General features: G+C 38.6%; 1 protein-coding gene across 1 annotated transcript in view; it reads right to left on the reverse strand.

Annotated features, from left to right (window-relative positions):
- Positions 1 to 320: 320 nt before the first annotated feature.
- The window catches only part of LOC149146176 (thioredoxin-like protein AAED1, chloroplastic), a 51,522-nt gene continuing 30,382 nt past the window's right edge, over positions 321 to 21,460 (reverse strand). The window contains exons 2-7 of the mRNA XM_089446793.1: positions 2,055 to 2,101; positions 1,675 to 1,789; positions 1,463 to 1,507; positions 1,303 to 1,362; positions 949 to 1,044; positions 321 to 836 (exon numbers count right to left, since the gene is read on the reverse strand). Of these exons, the coding sequence (XP_089302919.1) occupies positions 717 to 836; positions 949 to 1,044; positions 1,303 to 1,362; positions 1,463 to 1,507; positions 1,675 to 1,789; positions 2,055 to 2,101 (483 nt within the window). The 3' untranslated portion in view covers positions 321 to 716. The remainder of the gene's footprint in view (positions 837 to 948; positions 1,045 to 1,302; positions 1,363 to 1,462; positions 1,508 to 1,674; positions 1,790 to 2,054; positions 2,102 to 21,460) is intronic.

Below are 21,460 nucleotides of genomic sequence, written 5' to 3' on the forward strand. Positions count from 1 at the left end.
AAGGTTTAAGGCCAATTTGAATTCTCTCACCTGCCCACCTTCTGGATCAGCCAGTTACCTACCAAATTGATTTATATAGTTGTTTATCTGGATTTCTTACCAGATTGATTTATATAGTTGTTTATCTGGATTTCTTACCAAATTTTCTTCTGTATCTGGGGCAATATATCTTGCACTGCTCACTTGGACCACAGTCATGTCACTGTAAATTCCTCCAAACATCTTTTGCAGCTACAGCTGCTCCCAAGCAGTTCTTGTCCATGCAAATTCTAATTTTTGCTAGCGGAAATTCTTGTCTATTCTATGGAGTAAGCCGGACGGAAATACATAAAAACTAATAAATAATAATATAATATTTAAGTTTGTACTCTGCTCCCCTTTACAAGAAGTTATATAAGGCAAGAAAGCATGTTCTATCTAAGAATCCATGTATTTGTTCTCGAGGAAAATTCTTAACATAAATGACATGATTCTAAAATAGACACAAATTATGCTGCAAATAATTAACCTCTGTTTTTACATTTTGACTTTGATTTGGCAAAGCTTCAGGTTGAAATGTAACTCCATACATATCCATATTCACTGTGACCTGGGAGCTCTGCACCTGCCATTATACCGGATCTATGAATTGAATACATAACTATATACACACATACATATCCAACTTAATTCAGCATGTTTTTTCTCTCTTTCATCTTGTTTAGTGAGAAATGAGTCTAAGCGACCGGAGTTTTGCAACAGAGATTGAGAACTTCATCCAGGGGAGCATGATCTCCAGTACCCTCATCTTTCCTTGCATACAACAATTCTTTGCCTTTGAAAACAAACATCCCGCCCTGGAAGTGGGTATCATAAGATTAAAGCCTAAGTCAGTTTCACAATCAACAATATACGTAATCACGCCATTGAAATGTAGAATGAAACCGCAATCAATAGAAAAGGTAAAACCTGTTGCAATACACTGCTTCTATCGTCTGGGGTTGCAGAAATTGTGTAGTTCTTCAAAGCTTTCTGTAAGGAATCAAACCTTGTGAGGACCTTAGCCTGCATCATACCAATTATTTTAGAGAACGACCACTTCAGTGAAACAAATCCAAATTCGAGTTCCATGTATGTCATGATAGCGTTTGATAAAAATGACAGATAGTCATATGGATCCGACTCTCCTAATTGTGACGCACATGAAGTTGCTGTATTGAGACAAATTAATTCTCGTTTTCCAAGTGTACAAGTAGTTATAATTTGTTTTTCTTTCTTGGAGTTCCTCCACACGAACATCTAAAGTGCGTAAAGAAGTCTTACACTGGCAGGATTAAAGAATGTCCGACCCAAACCATAGTATAACCCAAGTGCATCATACGCCTGCAAATAGAGCATTACTGCTCAGTAAATATAAATGCATCATATGAAACCATTCAAGCTCTTGAAATAAGGTCAACGTCATGAAGAGTCAAACAATCACCTTGCGATCTGGGTCTGCATAAAGAGAGTCCAATGGGAATGGTAGCTGCAAGCAAGAAAGAGCAAACTGGTAATTAGACGTTGGAGTAGGCTCCAAAGTTTATATTCGCCTTATCTTCCATCTAGAAAGAAGTATCATATGCAAGAAATACACAAAGAATTATGTTTTTCCAAACTGAAATCGGCATTCTACTCAACAAATATTATGATTACCCTTTCACCCAGGATGCGGGCTTTCTCCGGAGTTCCTACACCAATTGCTATTAGCTTCACTCCAGCCGAGTCAAACTTTGGCTTCACATCTTTCAATGTCGAAGCAAACTCCCAACTTCAATGAAAAAAATTGGCATAAATCTCTGTTTCGAATATTCGTAAAGTCTAGAAAGAATCAATATTCTTATGCATGTCGAAAGACAAACAGACTCCCTATATTGGAAAATTTTAGATAAACATTAAACTTAGAATGCACATTCCCAACATCTAAAATAACATCAGAGAAAATAACTAAGTTTCCTGTAGCCTAACTTTATTGTTCAAAAATTGAATAGAAGTTATCTTTCTCCTACCAGCGTTATGAGAAAACGGTTACATACCAGCATGGACACCCAAAATGCCTGAGGAGAGCCACCACAGCCATTCCCTGAAAAGTGCGATATACAAAATGTTTTTAAGCCAACATTTGTAGGTACATATGAATCACACAACCACACTGTAAAAAATCAAAGCTTTGAAATTATATATGCCTAAATATATGATGCTCGATCCAAAGCTCAATATTTGTAAATCCCTTGGGATATACCTTCATATTGTGTTGGTGTATCTTTTTGTAGCACAGGGTCAATAATTCGATAAGTGCAGTATGTACTATGGTTTAGAAGGGGATTTTGCTTTCCTCGGTTTCTTTGTTCTGGACTTCAGTATTTAGAGGGGTTCTGTTATTAATGCCCTTTTTTAACTCTACGATGGTGACTGTTTCTGTCACCTGCATTTATTTTTATATGTTTTATTTGCATAATTGTTAAATTAATACGAAAGTTAGAAGCATATTTCAAAAAAAAACTTGAAAAATATAAAACCGACTAGCAGTCATCCATGATAGTTGCAGACTGTGCAGTGAATTGTTTTTGGCAGGCCAAGCATAATTTTGTTAGCTCCGAAACATTAGCTTTTACAGATCCAGTCGCAATCTCTTTCATTTGTGTAGTTTATTATTTAATTAAAAAAAATAAGGGAAGTGCATAGATTAGGTCAAGAATAAGGGGGTACTAATGTTCAATGCAAGTATTGAAAGACATAATGAAAAACAAGAAAATCAACAATTGGTGGAAAGGCTCAAAGCAGAAATTGTTATTCATCACATTATTCACATGATAGTACAATATATAATACATTCCTCCAATAACCACCTATAACGGTCCACATAACTAAATATATGTGACTTAGAATAATAAGTTATAACGGTCCACATAACTAAATATATGACTTAGAATAATGAATATATTTCAAGATAAACATAAGGTGATTTAGAACTCGATAATTAGGAACAAAATTGCTAACAATCCCCCCTCAATCATAAGTCCCTACAGGAGTACCAGCTAAGCAACAGAGACTAATGCAAATGATGGTAACATATTGTTTTCAACCTAATACTCATGGTATAAAAACTCACGAGTGTTGATGAAGATCCACTGAAAAACTGCCAAAAATGGATGCTGAATACAGAATCCAGAACATTCGTTGTGCAACAAATGAACTAGATAACTTATAGATGTTCACTGAGGTGAACCCAAAATCGATGAGAGCAAACCCTAATGAGAAGTGAATTGGTTGCAAGTCCAACACATCCTAAATCCTGAAAATGCTTGAAAATCCAGTATGCCAAGTGAAAATGTTGAAAAATCATTGGTCCTCTGCAAGGTTAAATGACCATCCCTGTGAAGTTAAAAGACTATCAGGTGAACAAATGTTCACAAAACTGCCATCAAAAATGACAAAAAAATGGTCAATAATCCAGCTAAGTGTCAATTAGCATCCCAAACCTATATCCTGTAAAATCTTGTGAATGATTCAAGCAGATGTGAATCATAATAATGCCAAAATTTGTTGAGAAGTGAACTAGGTGAATTGTCGTTATTGCTCCAAATCCTGAAACTAAACAGTAGATCAAAGTGTCAAACGATCATGCAAGTCACATATTTGCAAGTGATTTAATCCTCAAATGCCAAAATATGGAAACCCATCCATCCATACCAATATCCAAAAATCCATCAAAATATCATCAAACTCCTAAAAATTCTCAAAAATATCAAGTGCTGTAGGTCAAACTAACTAATCCAAAATTCTATGAGTGATCCATGTCAACATCATCAAAGGTCAAACTAAAAAATCCAAAACTCTATGTGAGTGCTCAATTTCAACATCATCAAATCCCGAATCAATCATCAATCCATCATTCTGAAGAAATCAGTCCTCAAAATCACTAAACAACCTCGATCCATCATCCCGAAGAAATCGTTGTCTTCAAAATCACTAAGTAGACTTCAAAACTTGAAAGTTTGACAAGCATACTTTAAGTCTGAAAACCTTCATCAGTATCATCCCCCTTGTCAACTGAAAGTTGAGAAGTCTCGGGACCTATAAATCAGCAATGTCAATATAGCTCCCCAAAAAGCATTCAAGATGAACAAAAGGGCAATTACATTGTCTTTTGGTGAAGTCGTAAGACTTGTTCTTCAACTAAAAACACTAATCAAGTAGGCCCTGGTCATGCTTTAAAACCATCGAGTCTTGAATCAAAATATTCTTGTCTATTTGGTGATGAAACCTCTCCTAATAAACATGTATGCACCTGTGTATGAACCCAACAATAAGACTGCTCCAATAACATGGCTTCTGAATTCCAATGCCAAGTATCTAACAATCTGAAATGTAGTTATTTATTAACAGTCTTTACTTACTTTAGACACCTTTCTGAAAGGTGATTTTGTCTTCCCGTAGAAACAACATGGGGTAAACCGTAAGATCAAACCAATGCAACTTTGTATGGCCAACTTGATGATAGTGTTGTCACAGTTCAAGGATATCATCCAACTCAACATCATCAATTATGTCATCATTATTCCTATCCTTCTATTTCTCATCATGTTCCTCACGTTCAAGTACTTCATCCAACTTATAAGTGTCAACAACATGCCTCTACAAACCATCATTAAGAAACCCTGCTCTCACAAATATAATTGATCTAAATTAATTAGGAATATGAAAAGACTCAGACTCAATCTTTTCACATCCTAAGCCAACTTAGTTCATCTTGAACTGCAATATTTCCTAAGGTCTAATAATTTTATCTTCACTCTCAAATTATCTTCGTATTTATCCTTAGTTTCTTTCTCCAATTCATCCATGTCATCTTTAACTGTATGTTTGGAATCTTCTTGTTCATTGCCAGCCAATGGTAATCCCAAAGAATCTCTAAAGGATTCAAAAATAGGAGCAGAATGTTGAAGTATATCCAAATTCTGAAGATCTCTTATGTGATCCATTAATAACCTTTTCTGAATTTGAAGTAGATCAATATTTTGTGTAGGAATTTACAGGGTAAGTTCCTCAGACAGAACACCAAAGGACACCGCTCACAAACAGATCGCAGATCAATACACCAGTACTTTTGACGTCGTTAAAACCCTCAAAGAGGAAAACAGTCCACGGCCTGAGCCAACGCGGCCACTTCAGGCAATTTATCAATAAAAGAATGAAAATTTACATAAGCTTCTCTCATGAACGGTTAACCTACAAATGACCCTCCATGCTCTTTAAATAGAGATCATGGACCAATCGGGTGTTAAGCCACGGATCAAGTGTCGGTAATACCGAGGAGAGAATGAACCGTCGGATCACTACATATCGTGACCGTCGGATTGTAAGTTACAAAATGTACATAGTAAAGAAACACACTTTACCTAACTCTATACTAGACCAAGTTGTACTTAACTATTTCCTATGTGTCGGAATATCCTAACATCCACCCTTAAGAACAACTTGGGACAGGATTGAAGGATTTACAAATATGACACAATAGGAGAAGAAAAGAGGCACTAGAGCCTATCCCCCCTTAGTGACAACTTCCTGAACTCCAACCATAAATCGAAGTTTAGTGAACTTCGCCTCTATGAGAGCCTTTGTAAATATGTCTGCAACTTGATCATCTATTAAACAGTATTGCACTTCAAGAACATGGTCATGAATGAGCTTTTTGATGAAGTGCATGTGCAGTTCAATGTGTTTGCTGCGCTGATGTTGGACTGGATCTTTGCATAGTTGAATGGCACTTTGATTATCACACCAAAGTGTAGTCGGATGCTATTGCTGAAAGCCAAACTCTGACAGGATCTGACGAAGCCACAAGGCTTCCTTACTAGCTTCTACGGCACCACGATACTCTGCTTCTGCTGAAGAAAGAGAAATAGCACCTTGTTTCTTGCAAGCCCATGTAATAGGTCCTGAACCAAGAGTGAACACATAACCTGCAGTAGACTTCCAATCATCGGGGTCACTAGCCTATTGGAATCAGTGAAACCAACCAATAGAGGAGATGCTTCAGCACTGTAATGAATCCCAAACTGAATTGTACCTCGAACATAACGAAGTATTCTTTGAGCTGCTTTCCAATGACTTTCACATGGGTTTTGCATAAACCGAGCAACAAGGCCAACAGCAAAGGAAAGGTCAGGACGAATATGGGTTAGATACAAAAGTTTTCCTACAAGTTGACGGTATAAGGTAGCATCAACTTCAGGAGAAGTACAAGTGACTGAAAGTTTGACTCCAGACTGAAAGGGAGAAGGGGCTGGCTTACAGTCTTCCATGTGAAAATGGCGTAGAATATCACATGCATACTTGGATTGGGAAAGGGAAATACCTTCCTTGGATTGCAAGACTTGAAGACCAAGAAAATAATGTAAGTGTCCTAAGTCTGTCATTTCAAACTTCCTTTTAAGGCTAGACTTCACATGGTTTATAAGGTTGGGATCACTACCAATCAGGATAAGATCATCAACATAAAGAACAAGAATGATAAGGGACTTGCCCACTTTCTTGATGTAGAGTATTGTCAAAATGACACCTAGAAAAGCCATTTTCTAAAAGAAAGTTATCCATTTTGGCATACCAAGCTCGAGGAGCTTGCTTGAGACCATAAAGGGATTTCTTAAGCCGACATACAAGGCTGGAGTCTGTTTGTATAAAGCCAATAGGTTGTTCCATATAGATTTCTTCATGCAAGTCCCCATGCAAGAAGGCGGATTTAACATCCATCTGATGGACTTCCCATTTGAAAGAGGCAGCAAGGGAAAGAACAAGGCAGATAGAGTTCATTTTGGCAACAGGGGAGAAGGTTTCAGTATAGTCAATGCCTTCAACTTGTGAAAAACCCTTAGCAACAAGACGAGCTTTATGTTTATCAACTTTCCCATCTGGTCCATACTTGGTTCTGTAAACCCATTTGCATCTAACAAGTTTTCGTCCCTTTGGTAGAGGAACAAGATCCCATGTATCATTTGCCAATAATGAATGATATTCTTCATTCATATTTGCTTCCCAATCTGGATGGCCTGAAGCTTCTGCAAAGGTGTCAGGATCATAATTCACTGAAGCTTGAGCCAGTAAAGAAGAGGCTCTCTCAAACTGAGAACGTGTACGTCGTTGATCTGTAGGATCACCGGCAAAATCACCTGCTGCATCCCGAGTAGCACGGACCCATTTTGGAAGCTGAGGAGCTGAAGGAGGATCCTGAGAAGGTGGGGGAGGATTTTCATCCTCGCTTTCATCATCTGAAGAAGAAATATTTTCAAAAGTAGAAGAGATAGGGAGAGGTGGCACATCCGTCGAACTAGGCTCGCAGGCCGATATATTTTCAGCAAACTTTACATCTCTTCTAATGATAACATTTTTGGACTTAAGTGGAATAAGTCTATATCCTTTGACATCTTTAGAATATCCAACAAAAATACATTTTTCACTCTTAGGTTCTAAAGCTTTATGTTTCTCATCTGGAATATGGGCCCATGCTTCACTTCCAAAAACTGTGATCTCGAATCATGATTCGAGACGTGATTATGAATAGTCATTAACTCAAATGATATGATAGGAATAGGTATCGAATCGGATCCACTCTTTTTGTATAGAATACACTCAATTTAATCAATTAATTTATATTTATTAGGTACTTAACTTAATGCTTCTTTAGCTGCGTGCATTACCTCGACAGTAACGTTCAAAATGCCCTTTCGTCGTGCAAATTTTTCTGTATTTCTTTTTACTTCGTCCCTTACAAAAGGGGGGATTTTACCCAATTCTTGCCGACTTTCAAGATCCCAAATTGGACTAATATCCGTGGATAACATCTGGTTTGATTGAGCTCCATGCTTCTTCTGGAGTGAGATTCTTTAAAACCTTAGTAGGAGTGTGATTTATTATGTAATTTGCACAGTTAATTACTTCTGCCCAACAATTAAGACTAAGTCCTTTAGATTGAAGCATACAATTAGCCACTTCCTTTAAGGTGCGATTCTTCCTTTCAGCTACACCATTTTGTTGTGGAGTATATGGAACAGTATGTTGAATTTGAATTCCATTCTCAGTGCAAAAGTTGATGAATGTGTTTTTAACATATTCTCCGCCATTATCAGATCTTAGCTTAAGAATTTGATGTCCAGATTGTTTTTCAACAAAGGCCTTAAAGGCCAAGAACATGTTAAATACTTCACTCTTGAGTTTTAAGAAGTATACCCAAGTGTGTCTGGAGAAATCATCAATGAAAGTTAAGAAATACTTGTAGCCAGAAAATGAAGCAACTGGAAGTGGACCACATAAATCACTATGCACGAGCTGTAAAGGGGTTGAGGCGTGCCAAGAGGCACGTTTTTCAAAACTGTCCCGATGATGTTTTCCGAGTACACATCCGGAACAAACACCATCTCTGCAAGATACCATTGGAAGACCTGTCACCATATTTTCTTTACATAGGTTCTGAAGAGAGCGATAGTTTAAGTGACCAAATCGCTCATGCCAAAGTTTGCTCACTTCATCATTATGAGCAACAAATACTGAGGGAAGATTTGATGACCCAAAGTTGTGAAACTTATACAACCTTGTAGAATCATCAGCAATGCCAGTAGCTAGAATCTATCTAGGATCTCTTAGGTCCTTAATTACAACATCGTGAGGTGAAAATTCAACGATTTTACCTTCACCTGAATGGGTTATCTGATATACAGATAGAAGGTTGCAGGATAAGGTTGGAACACATAATACATCATTAAACTGACCATTGTCTAGATGAACAGTTCCAGTCCCTACAACACTAAGAGATCTATCATCACCAACATATATATTTTTGGTGTTACAATCATTTAAAGAAGAAAACATGGCTTTGTTTTTGGCCATGTGATAAGAAGCTCCAGAATCAATGAGCCACTCATGAGAATGAGAAGAAGAAGATACATTTAGTGCATAGCCAGACCGAGATGCTTGACAACCACATGCAGAAAGTGCCATTCCTGAAGATGAAGTTGAAGTTGAAGATTGCTCCAAATGGATGTTATGCTTCTTCATTGCTGCTTCCAAGGCTTCCATCTTCTTAAAGCATTTGGATTCTAAGTGGCCATCTCGATTACAAAAGTTGCAATGTCTATCAGTCTTCTTCCATTTGTTTTTGTTTGTCTTATCATTTAGTTGAAATGATTTTTCATTTTGAGGCGGAAATTGCTTAGGACCCTTGTTTGGTTTAGGACCATTCCTTTTAGGATACGACTTCTTAGGATTCTTTGAATTTGGTTGCTGTTGGGCGGCTAACGCTTTCTTAGAAGAGTTTCCAAGATGAAGAAGACCAAGGTGTAAGAGTTTTTCTTGTTCTCTTATTAAAGAATCACAAAAGGAATCAAAGGAAGGGGATTTGTAGGCTTGTCCTTGAGAAATGAAGGCTTCTCTTGTAGAATGGAAGGTGGAAACAAACACAGAATAGGCTGGTCCCAACTTAGTAAGAATGGAGTAGATAAGGCTACTATCTTCTTTCTTAACCTTAACACCTTCCAAGAGAAGTCTAAGGGTCTTGAACTTGGACAAAAAATCTTCAATGCAAGAAAAATTATTGGGGTCCAATGTAAACAATTCATTTTCAAGTTGATGGGCTTTAAGTTCATTTTTAATTCCAAAGACTTTATTAATCTGTTTCATTGTTTCATCAGGAGTATCAAGTTCTGCAATATGGAATCTAAGATCTGGAGAAATAGACATCCCTATCAACCCACGTGCTTGGTCTTGCCTATTTTCCCATTTAGCTGCCTTGTCTTCATCTTTCGGTTTGGTCTCTTGGCCTGTGGCTATTCTGTAAAGACCTTTACTTCTAAGTAAATCCACAATGTAAGACCACCATTGGAAGTAGTTGGTGCTGTCAAGAATAAATTGGCATGGACTTTCCATTTAAAAAAAAAAAACTGAAGCTATAGATGCTGAAACTAAGTGTTTCAATGGAAAGATCTCAAAAAATTAGGCTGTTTCAAAAAAAACGGTTCTGAAAACGGCTTCTGGATGAAGAAGTTATGGCTTTTTGAAGAAAATTTGATGAAGTTGCCGACGAAGTGCGGGAATGTGCGAAAATGAAAAAATCCGCCCCCACAAAATGGAGACTTGGACCCAAGACCTCTACTCTCATAAATTAGCTTTGCACCAAGTGAGCTATACAAAAAGTTTGAGAGAGAGAGAAAGAGAGAGAGAGAGGGGGGGTTGATGCTTTGGATTGCGTGCTTGCTTTGAAAAAGCTCTTTTTCCCTACAAAACAAAAAACACAAAACCCAACACGGACATACAAAAAAAAAACGAACCTTGCGGCTCGAAGTTAGCTTTAGCCGGAAACTAAATATTTTCCTCAATGTTTCTGATTTTCCGAGATCACACTAAGGCGCAGCGGAAAAGAGCATACGCATGAGAAAAATCCTTCCTTTCTGTTTCTAATTTGCCCAGATCGCACAGAGTCGCAGGGCAAAGAGCATACGCAGAAATGAAAGGTATAGATCCGGTAATAAAAAAAGCTAAATAAACCGAAAACCGAAATAAACAGAGAGAAAATAACTGTAAACTGCAAATAAACACTGTATACCTCCAGATCTTAAAAATGACGCAGCTAGGGCTACCGGAAACCTTTTCGCGTGAAACGAAAGGGGTTCCTCACTGGAACAGATGCTCCCAACACAACAGAGCAGTCCTCTCGGCCCGAAAGCAGTCAGAAACAGTAGATCTAGGAAACGGTAGTCGGATGCAGTTCTACCGGCTTCAGATTTGGATCACCAACGGACGCGGCCCTCAAATAGCTCTGATACCATGTAGGAATTTACAGGGTAAGTTCCTCAGACAGAACACCAAAGGACACCGCTCACAAACAGATCGCAGATCAATACACCAGTACTTTTGACGTGGTTAAAACCCTCAAAGAGGGAAACAATCCACGGCCTGAGCCAACGTGGCCACTTCAGGCAATTTATTAATAAAAGAATGAAAATTTACATAAGCTTCTCTCATGAACGGTTAACCTACAAATGACCCTCCATGCTCTTTAAATAGAGATCATGGACCAATCGGGTGTTAAGCCACGGATCAAGTGTCGGTAATACCGAGGAGAGAATGAACCTTCATATCACTACATATCGTGACCGTCGGATTGTAAGTTACAAAATGTACATAGTAAAGAAACACACTTTACCTAACTCTATACCTAACTCTATACTAGACCAAGTTGTACTTGTGTCGGAATATCCTAACATTTTGTGCATGATGTCTATCAGTAAAGTTTCACTGATTTGAATAATTTATCCTTTTGTAGTATGAATTAAAGTGTGTTGAACACTGAACAAGTCTTCAATACTTGCCATCCTAATCCAAGCAAGTGCTTCAAATGCCAAAGCAATGTGTTATAACAAAAAACCGCCACAAACAAAACCTCCAAGTGCCACAAACAAGAAAAATGGCCAAGAGTTGCAACAGAAAAATGTTAAGCTATTCCATGAAACATAAGACGAGAAGAATGGTGGAAAATGCTTTAGCCATCTCAACACATGCATTTATCCAATGATATCAATATATAGTACATGTATCTGACAACCTCTAAATCTAATCTCATAGACAACTCATAAGTGGATAAGGATGACACCTCAAATTAGTGGCTAGAGATGTGACTCATAAGAAGGTGATCTCGGACTTTGGACTTTGTGACTTCTTAGGGACTCGCAGTCTAACATCCCCTACCCCCACCCTCTCACCCCAATCATAAGTCCAAGGATAGCAACTCATAAAAGGTGATGTCGAACTTTGTGATTATCTGGGGACTCACAATCTAACATTCCCCCACCGCAGCCCCACAAAATCATAAGTCCAAATAATTATACCAATAAGGCAACATGAACTAGTGCACACACTGATACCATCTTCAATTTGAAAATTCTGAGAATCTGAACTAAACTTCAAATAAGATATGCCTAGAAAAACACAAATATGAATGTTGAATAATTCATCTGAAATGAACTTTGTGTTAGTTTTTGGTAGCATTGGAAGTGCTCTAGCCTTAAAAATTAGTGGATAGGCTAAGGCACATGAGTTCTAAAGAACCCAGAAACCGTTTGGTGAAATTCCACCCGGATTGTATTTTATTAAAATAATTAATATTTTTAATGGAGTTCCTAAGTCTAAACTTAGGGAAATTAAAATATTAATGTGTATTGTTCAAAATATGGGTGAGAATGATCTAGAAGGCAGATCAAGTCATGTTTTAATCTTAGTCGTTGATTAGAGACTTAATCTCAGTCATTGAAGACTCAACGGGAAAAGTATAAAATGGAGGCTTAGGGTTCATTTGGAAAGACACACAAAGAGATTGAGGAAATCGATTTTCTGAGGTGAGAAGTTCTCAGGAGGAAAATCAATTGGGAAGATCTTGCAGCTGAGAGGCAGAGAGAATCCGAGAGAAGGACTTTCCGGAAAATACAGAACAGAGAGGCAAAGAGAGCTTACAGAGAGGCAGTGCAGTAGCCAGGAGAGCTGACGCAGAAAAGTTGTCTGTCACGCAAAATCCAAAACCGTCGGAACGGCCAAAACTGCCGGGAGAGCTAACACAGACGCAGCAAAGTAGTCGGGAGAGCTGACGCAGAAAAGTTGCTTGTCATGCAGAATCCAGAAATGTAGGGATCTGTCGGAACTGCCGGGAGAGCTAACGCAGAGGCAGCGCAATAGCCGCGAGAGCTGATGCAAAAAAGTTGCCTGTCACGCAGAATCCAGAACTATTGAACTACCGGAACAGCTGGAAGAGTTGATGCAGAGGACAGAGAAGGTGATGCAGGGCTGATGCAGAGCCAACGCAAAAATAGTTGGGGTTAGCCAGTCTTGTGCCGGATCAGCCGGAATTCTGCCGGGTGAAGTGAGGTAAAACTCAAATTTTCCGCCAACATTTTCTCTGTAAAGGATTGCTAGATGAGCATCCTAGATTTGTATTTAGATATTTCTCCTGAATAATAATAAAACCCTCAGAGTTGCTTCACTAGTTTTCCCACATTGGGTTTTTCCGAGGACTACTGTGTCCAAAAATAAGTGTCCTATGTATCTTGTTCTTTGCTCTGTTTTCTATTTCATGAGATCAAATGTTTAAGTAGTGTATGCTGCAAAAGTAATTTGCTTCAGTATTCAGAAGAATGACTTGATTAATGTATATTAAACATCAAGTAGGTGAAGTAGATTCAGATTTGCTACAGTAGGGGTTCCTTCGAGTCTAGGAATTTTCACATGGTATCGAAGCATTGATTTTGAAACAAGAAGAGCAGATCCAGTGCTGAGCAATGAGGCCGAAAGCTGCACTTGGCAGCGATTCGAATCCCCTTGAAGGGATTGAGCAATCCTTGCTGAGAAGCAGATCCGAGGAAATTTCCCTCTGAGTGAGACGACAAAGAGGTACAATTTCCAGTTTGTGAGTTTGCAGAGGTAGTGGGAGTGACGCAGAGCCTCAGCATAGTGCTTGAAGGGCACAGTTTTTGCCAGGGCAGAAATCCGGTGGAAAAGAATGGAGATACGTAGAAGGGGAATTTCTCCTCATAGAACTTTCCGCTAGAAAGTTCGAATTTATCACTTGCTGAGCAGCTGAGCAGTGCTAAGCAATGACTAGAGGAGTCAATTCGACAGTTGGGTGAGATGGCATCACATGGGCTCAGAGATCAGGCCAAGTTGGAAGGTGCTTCCATTAATCTTAGTTGCTCTGGAGGAATATGATCTCGAGGCCTACGTCAAAAGTGTTGTAGTTGTTCCGCTGATAACGATCAAAAGAAGAAATACAAGGTTGAGCAGGGGAAGGCAAAGAGGCTCATTCTCGATGGAGTTCGAGATCATGTGGTCTCACACTTGCAGGGCAAGGATACAACCCGAGAGATGTGGGAAGCCTCGCCTTCTTTGTATGAAGGCTCTTCTGAATAGTGGAAGATGTATTTGGAGCAGAAGTTGCAGCGGACTTTATAGCAGAAAGGAGAAGGGTGAACCTCTATCTTCAACGTCTTTAGGACACTAGAGACCAGGTTGTTGTAGTGGGGTACACTCCTCAGCCAACCGCAATGGTGAGGATAGCCTTGAATGGAGTCTTGGATGAATGGCAAGTTTTCGCCCAAAGCATATTTGGCAAAGAAAAACTACCTTCATGGGAGGAGATGTGGGTGACTCTTCAACAGGAGGAGCTAAGGAGGGACCTAGTGAAGGTCAACCTCAGTGGCAGCAGTGGGAGTGGCAAAAAGACTAAGGAGGAGGAGGAGAATGCAGCTCTAGCATCGAAGAGACAGCAGAAGCCGAAGCGAAAGAACATTTCGAAGGTGAAATGTTTCAGTTGTGGCGAGTTGGGCCACTATGCATCCCAGTGTCCTTTGAAGAAAAAGGACAAGGACAAGAAACATGACCCTAAGGCTGCTTCAACAAAGATTGACGAGGATGAGTTTGCCATGAGTGCCCATGCATCTCCAGGAGGGAGATGGGGCGATATTGAGTTGTAGTCAGGAGGACTACATGTGGGTAGGATCCTTGAGGAGTCCACCTCTTGGATCAGTTCCTTGCAATGAGAGCCAAAGATTCAAAAGTACTAAGATGGACTTAGTGTCAGATGATGCAATGGGTTGATTGGAGGACAGATGCAATAGCTTGGGACCAAAGACTGATCAGCGCAGAGCAAGGTTCGCAGCAGTGCAGTTGGCACAGTGCAGAAGTCAACTGTAGCGCGAAAGATTCAGAGGGTCAAAGACTAGTAGCAGTCAGATTCCAGCATTCATTGTATTACGCTGAACACAGTTAAGTTCAGCTAATTTTGGATTTTTTTCAGTTGCTTCTCTCAGCAACTGAGTTGCAGTACAGATGCAGTGTTAATAGTGGCAGTGCTAGCAAAATAGCAAATGCAACATTTGAGAGGGAGCTATAGTACAGATGCAACATGTGGTAGTGGCAGTGTCATGGGCAGCAGTATAGTAGCAGCAGTAGCACAGTGTTGGTGGCAGCAGCAGTGCAGAAAGGAGGTGCGTCAGAAATAGCACAGGATGCAGGTGGACATTGTTGCTAAAGCAATTTCCTCGCTAAGAGGGAGTGTTAGTTTTTGGTAGCATCGGAAGTGCTCTAGCCTTGAAAATTGGTGGAGAGGCTAAGGCACATGAGTTCTAAAGAACCCAGACACCGTTTGGTGAAATTGCACGCGGATTGTATTTTATTAAAATAATTAATATTTTTAATGGAGTTCCTAAGTCTAAACTCAGGGAAATTAAAATATTAATGAGTATTAATCAAAATATGGGTGAGAATGATCTAGAAGGCGGATCAAGTCATGTTTTAATCTTAGCCGTTGATTAGAGACTTAATCTCGGTCATTGAAGACTCAACAGGAAAGTATAAAATGGAGGCTTGGGGTTCATTTGGAAAGACACACGGAGAGATTGAGGAAATCAATTTTCTGAGGTGAGGAGTTCTCAGGAGGAAAATCGATTGGGGAGACCTTGCAGCTGAAGGGCAGAGAGAATCCAGGAGAAGGACTTTTCGGAAAATACAGAATAGAGAGGTGGAGAGAGCTTGCAAAGAGGCAACGCAGTAGCCGAGAAAGCTAACACAGAAAAGCTGCCTATCACGCGGAATCCAGAACTGTCGCAACAGCTGAAACTGCCGGGAATTGCCGGACACAGAGGCAGCACAGTGGCTGGGAGAGCTGATGTAGAGGCAGCGCAGTAGCCGAGAGAGCTGACGTAGAAAAGCTGCCTGTCACATAGAATCCATCACTGTTGGGAAGTATCGGAACAGTCGAGAGAGCTAATGCAGAGGCAACGCAATAGCCGGGAGAGCTGACGCAGAAAAGTTTCCTGTCACGCAGAATCCAGAACTGTCGGAAATGTCGGGAACTACCAGGCGAGCTGACGTAGAGGATAGAGAAGGTGACGCATGGCTGACGCAGAGCGAGCGCAGAAATAGTTGGGGTTAGCCAGTCTTGTGCCGAATAAGTCGGAATTCTGCCGGGTGAAGTGAGGTAAAACTCACTCAGATTTTCCACTGGTATTTTCTCTGTAAAGGATTGCTAGATGAGCATCCTAGATTTGGATTCAAATATTTCTCTTGCATAATAATAAAACCCTCAGAGTCGTTGCACCGGTTTTCCCGCATTGGGTTTTTCCAGGGACTATTGTGTCCAAAAATAAGTGTGTCCTATGTATCTTGTTCTTTGCTCTATTTTTTGTTTCATGAGATCAAATATTTAAGTAGTGTAGGCTGCAGAAGTAATTTGCTTCAGTATTTAGAAGAATAACTTGGTTAATGTATATTAAAAATCAAGTAGGTGAAATAGATTCAAATTTGCTGCAGTAGGGGTTCCTTCGAGTCTAGGAATTTTCACACTTAGAAAGAAAGCATAAATTTTGGAAGTGAACAAATGCCATGTCTGAACATTCCCATGTTAATTTGTGAACAAATAGGATCACCATTCTACTATTAGTGTAAAATTAAGGTCACCAAAGCACTGTTTGAATTTAGCCACAACTACATATTGAACAATATCCAATGAATAGTTGAAGAGCAATGATAGAATTCTCTATTCCATGCTAGATCTTCCCAAATATGTTTATTTGATGAGATTGATTTAAGCTGATGAATTATAGATAGCATATAGAGGAGACTAGTTGTCATGCTGGAATTCCCAAGTTCTAATTGAATTTTGATTGATAAGACTTGAAGCCTGACTATCATTATTGATATCCCCCCTATTAGATGCAAGGTGAGAAGTATGTGGAAGGGGTCTAAGCTTTAGCATTGGATTCTTTTATTTTTGAAATAGCTCTTTCATCACTATAGTTGGTAGTTTTGGTTAACCACTAACCATTGATAACAATGCATTGTACTCTATCAATGTATTCCTCCCCTCTAGGTGTAGAGAGTACAATGTTTGATCATGTTTCAATTTGAAAGACCTGTAGAATTGGGCCCCAATCATGCCCAAAATCTCCATATGACACAACTGTTTGAAACCCTTTTTCTTTTCTGATTTTTTCATGCAAATTTATATTCACCTATGTTTGAACTCGACAATAAAGGAGTTATCCAAATTCCAACCAATATCAATTTTTTGCTTTTTGTCCTTTGACTAAATGATGATTTGTCTTCCCTCAATGAGATAAGCATGGAAATTAAAACACTCTATCTCCATATGGCCAATTCTATGACAATGTTCGCATTATCATGATATTGTAAAATGTTTTTATCATCAACATTCTTAACTTCTTCATGAAGTTCTAGAGCCTTCAAATTTTCATCAAGAAATCTTGCACTCGCAAACTGAAGTTGTTTGGACTAATTTGGAATATGAAGGTTGTTGATTTTGTCATATCGTAAGCCATGTTGATTCTTGCTGAATTGCATTTCTTTTCGAATCATCTTGGAAAAATCACTTTGTACTTCTCAATTTATTTTTTTCTTTGTGGCTTCAAATTCACATTTACTGTTATTGCTATCACTTTGTGCTTCTTCTTGTCACTCAACTTAAGAACTTGTCTTCATCAATTCACTGTTTATAAATGATTCCCTCTCATGACCAGTTCAAGAATCATCAACCATATCATATTTTGCATCTGTATCACCCATCTGCATGATGTCATTTGCATCAAAAGTAACATAAACCATTTGCATTAGGTACTGTGTCACAAGTCAAATCAACCATGTTCTCAATTTGCTATCACTTTGTGCTTCTTCTTGTCACTCAACTTCAAAACTTGTCTTCATCAATTTGCTGTTTATAAATGATTCCTTCTCATGACCAGTTCAAGAATCATCAACCATATCATATTTTGCATCGGTATCACCCATTTGCATGATGTCATTTGCACCAAAAGTGACATCAACCATTTGCATTAGGTATTGTGTCACAAGTCAAATCAACCATGTTCTCAATATGCATTGTTACTATTTCTCGCTCATTTTCAATTAATTTTAGTTCAAGTGCTTCAATCAATTTATCATTCATATCGAACTTTTTGTGAAGATCAACAACCCAATATCCAATTCATATAAGGGGTTTTGTAGTTCTTTAATTTCTTGATTAGTGTCTTGCAAACACTTTCCTCTTTTACCCATTGTAGATTTGTAATTGCCACCCGCGTTTGTGTTCGCTTGTGCCATGCTCACTTGCAATTTGAATTTTAGGTCGGTCTTTTTTGACAATTTTCACAGCTGATTTTTGACTTTGAAAGGGTTTACAGCTCCACCCCTTGTACAACTCAATAACTCAACCTTATGCTTCAATTTCTACTAAACAAGATATTGACCCAAAAAGACACTTGAACTAATTTTAACATAGATCCATTGAATCTTGGACAATGTTCTATGAAATTTAGGGGAAAAAGAAACCCTTAGCCCTCTTGTTTTACAATATCACATCCATCACATGATTGTTTAATTCCTATTTGATGACGATGATGATGATTAACATACATTAAGACTGATATGGTCTATCAGACCTTAATAAGGTAAGAGATTACTCAAAATCCTTTAGCATTTTATTTCTATGCTCGAAAAACATCAAGGGAAGCATTCCAAGATCACCATAGTTTTGTTGAACCAAAAGGTCAATAAGGTTGGTTATGTGACAAATATTTTGAATATTAGATCGAACGTGAGTATAACATGGACGATCTAAGAGACAGTACTTTTCATCTTCAACCCTCTAGGTGTCAACTTCTCTTCTTGAAGGTTGACTTGTCTCGGGGGGTGTCTTTTGACATTTTGACTTTACAATGAATTTCCTTTACATGATACAATATGCCCAATAGGGTCTTTACATATGACAATGAATTCTATGACTCCTAGACTTTATGACAAAGCCCTAGAAGCACTCAATGGGTGCTTGACCTACAAATAAAAAGACCTTGAGCATGAAACACATGCTACAAAAATAATAATAATAAAATTTATTTTTCTCTTTTCATCAATACATAAAATCATGATTACATTAAACATTATGAAGACCGAACCTAGTTACACTTTTCAACACTCCCTCTTAACTAGGGAGGTATTCATAACCCATAAAAGGTACTTGGACATTCTCATACTGAAGAATTCTCATAAGAAGAGTCGGATTGGTAAGCCATCTCATAAGCTATTTATTCAGCTTATTTCAGTGCATCTCATCATATCGACCAGCATTGTCATATAGCAAGGCCTTGACTGAAAACTCTATCTCTCTTCAAGAATAGAGCACAATGTTGGGAGACAATGACTTATAAACACCTTCATCATTGTCTCTCAAGGAACATACCCCATCCGAATGTTCACAAGGTATGTCCTTCTACGACCATTCCCATTTTGGATTAACACATCCTCATGGAATTTCCTCTTCAACTACTCTTACCTATAGGATGCCCTACCTCATCCTCAAAGAGTATCTAAATCAATCTCAGATGCTTACCGAGTCCTCCATTCTTTCTTCATAACATGAAGACAAGAATGATGTGTCTATCCCTCCCTCTCAACTAGGGAGGATCAATTCATTCCTATAAAAGGAATATACCGAAGCTCCCTCTTAACAAGAGACTTTCCCAAGCTCCCTCTCAACAAGGGACTTGTTAGTAGTTACCAACAACATCTTTCTTCAGTGGAGATACTATCCGCTGCTTGTAGGGCTCCTCCTTTCAGCATCATGTCATGAACTTCGACTTCTTCATCACGGAGCCTTCTTCTTCGTAGGGCATCGACCATATTCCCTATCACTTCCTTTCAACGAAACATCGTGTTGAACCAATAGTCACATCATCCTTTTCTTCAACAAGAAGTGATCTTCTAGTCCACATCTAGTTATGCTTCATACAGCTACCTCTTCCAAGTCATCAGTCGTCCAGGATCTTTCATTCAATCTCATGAGTGTGTTGTAGGTGACTCTCCACAACCCTCTTTCAGTAGCCCTATTTCAACCCAACCAAATGTTGTCTCAAAAATCAAAATAAACATTAAAACAAAGTTACCTCTTTATGATGGCCTTTCATCATGACATGAGATTCTTACAACATCAACATCCTTCCGCACACTGTATGAATCCATCCCCAAGACATACCAAGAGTTCTCTTTTTCCAACATATCAGGGTCTTCATATCTTTCTTCATGGAGATGTCATAAGTTATAACTAATCCTTCTAGTTATCGGATGTTGATCACTTATTTTATCTTACATGGCAGTAGATGCATCTTCTTACGAACTCTTCTTTCACCTTTCTTCACATATTGCTTCCTCGGGATCGTTTTATACATAGTTCCTTCATTATGGAAACCATAGTTGCCAACCACCTCATATTCTTCATGAGGTCATATTATGTTGATTTCATCTTGTCAATATGTAGAAGAGTTCAAGGCACATTGATTACATGCCTTCATGCATCATTCTAATGGAAGAGTTTCTTCTTCTTTCATCATGCTCATGAGATAGAGAATTTTAACCCATATTATCTGCAACCATATGATGACATGACTTTATCTATCTATTACCAAATATATACATACCTCTTCCTTCTTTTAGTCATCTAGACTTCCTTTGGCAGCTTCCTTTCCTTGCTTGAAGATGAAAATACTTCAACCAACTTGACATGCTGCACTTCTTTGTCACCATACCTTCATCCTTCTAACCAGTGGATCCCACACAAGGTGGAATGTAGACTTTCTGCGAGACACTTGCTTCTTCTAAGTAGAGGTGAACCTTCTAATGAAGATTCCAATGGAGGATCTTGATGATCCTCATTCTGCAAATGCTTCTTCCTAATGATGATGATGTATGATGATCTCTTTATCTTCTATCTTGCTAGATGACTTTTCTCCAATCATATATATTGTTACTTTGGTTATCCTTATATGCTTTCAATGAAGACGCCATGAGCTATTTCCATTCTATCATGATGATTGTTATCCTTCCATGCTTTTATGATGATGTCATCTTCACTCTTTGCTACAATGCATGCTATCATTCTGGAGATGCTTCTTACTTTGACTTGCAAACTTCTGTGCACTTGAACAATAGGCTAAGTGAGTGAGAGACCTTGTAATAGTGGAGGTCTATCACTTATTCCTTCTTTGACTTCTTATTTTCTGGTTCTTCCACTTCTTTGGTGACATGGGCTTCAGGTCTATCACTTATTCCTTCTTTGACTTCTTATTTTCTGGTTCTTCCACTTCTTCGATGACATGGGCTTCATTTCTCTCTTTTCTCTTCTTGTTGTCCTTCTTAAGTTTAGGACAATTCCTTTTGAAATGCCCATATTCATTACATTCATAACATTGGATCTTTGACATGTCGATTTTCTTTTGAAACTTCTTTCAAGGCCCAAACTTTCCAAATTTCCCTTTCTTCCTTGCCATAGCTGAAAATGCTTGTGTTTGTTCATTTGGCCCAACATCGTTCTTCACTTTTAGTCTAGATTCTTCAATTC

The sequence above is a fragment of the Pinus tabuliformis genome, chromosome X (assembly GCF_031772625.1).
Source record: "Pinus tabuliformis cultivar Carrire ecotype Pingquan chromosome X, CPIR1, whole genome shotgun sequence".
NCBI classification, from domain to species: Eukaryota; Viridiplantae; Streptophyta; class Pinopsida; order Pinales; family Pinaceae; genus Pinus; species Pinus tabuliformis.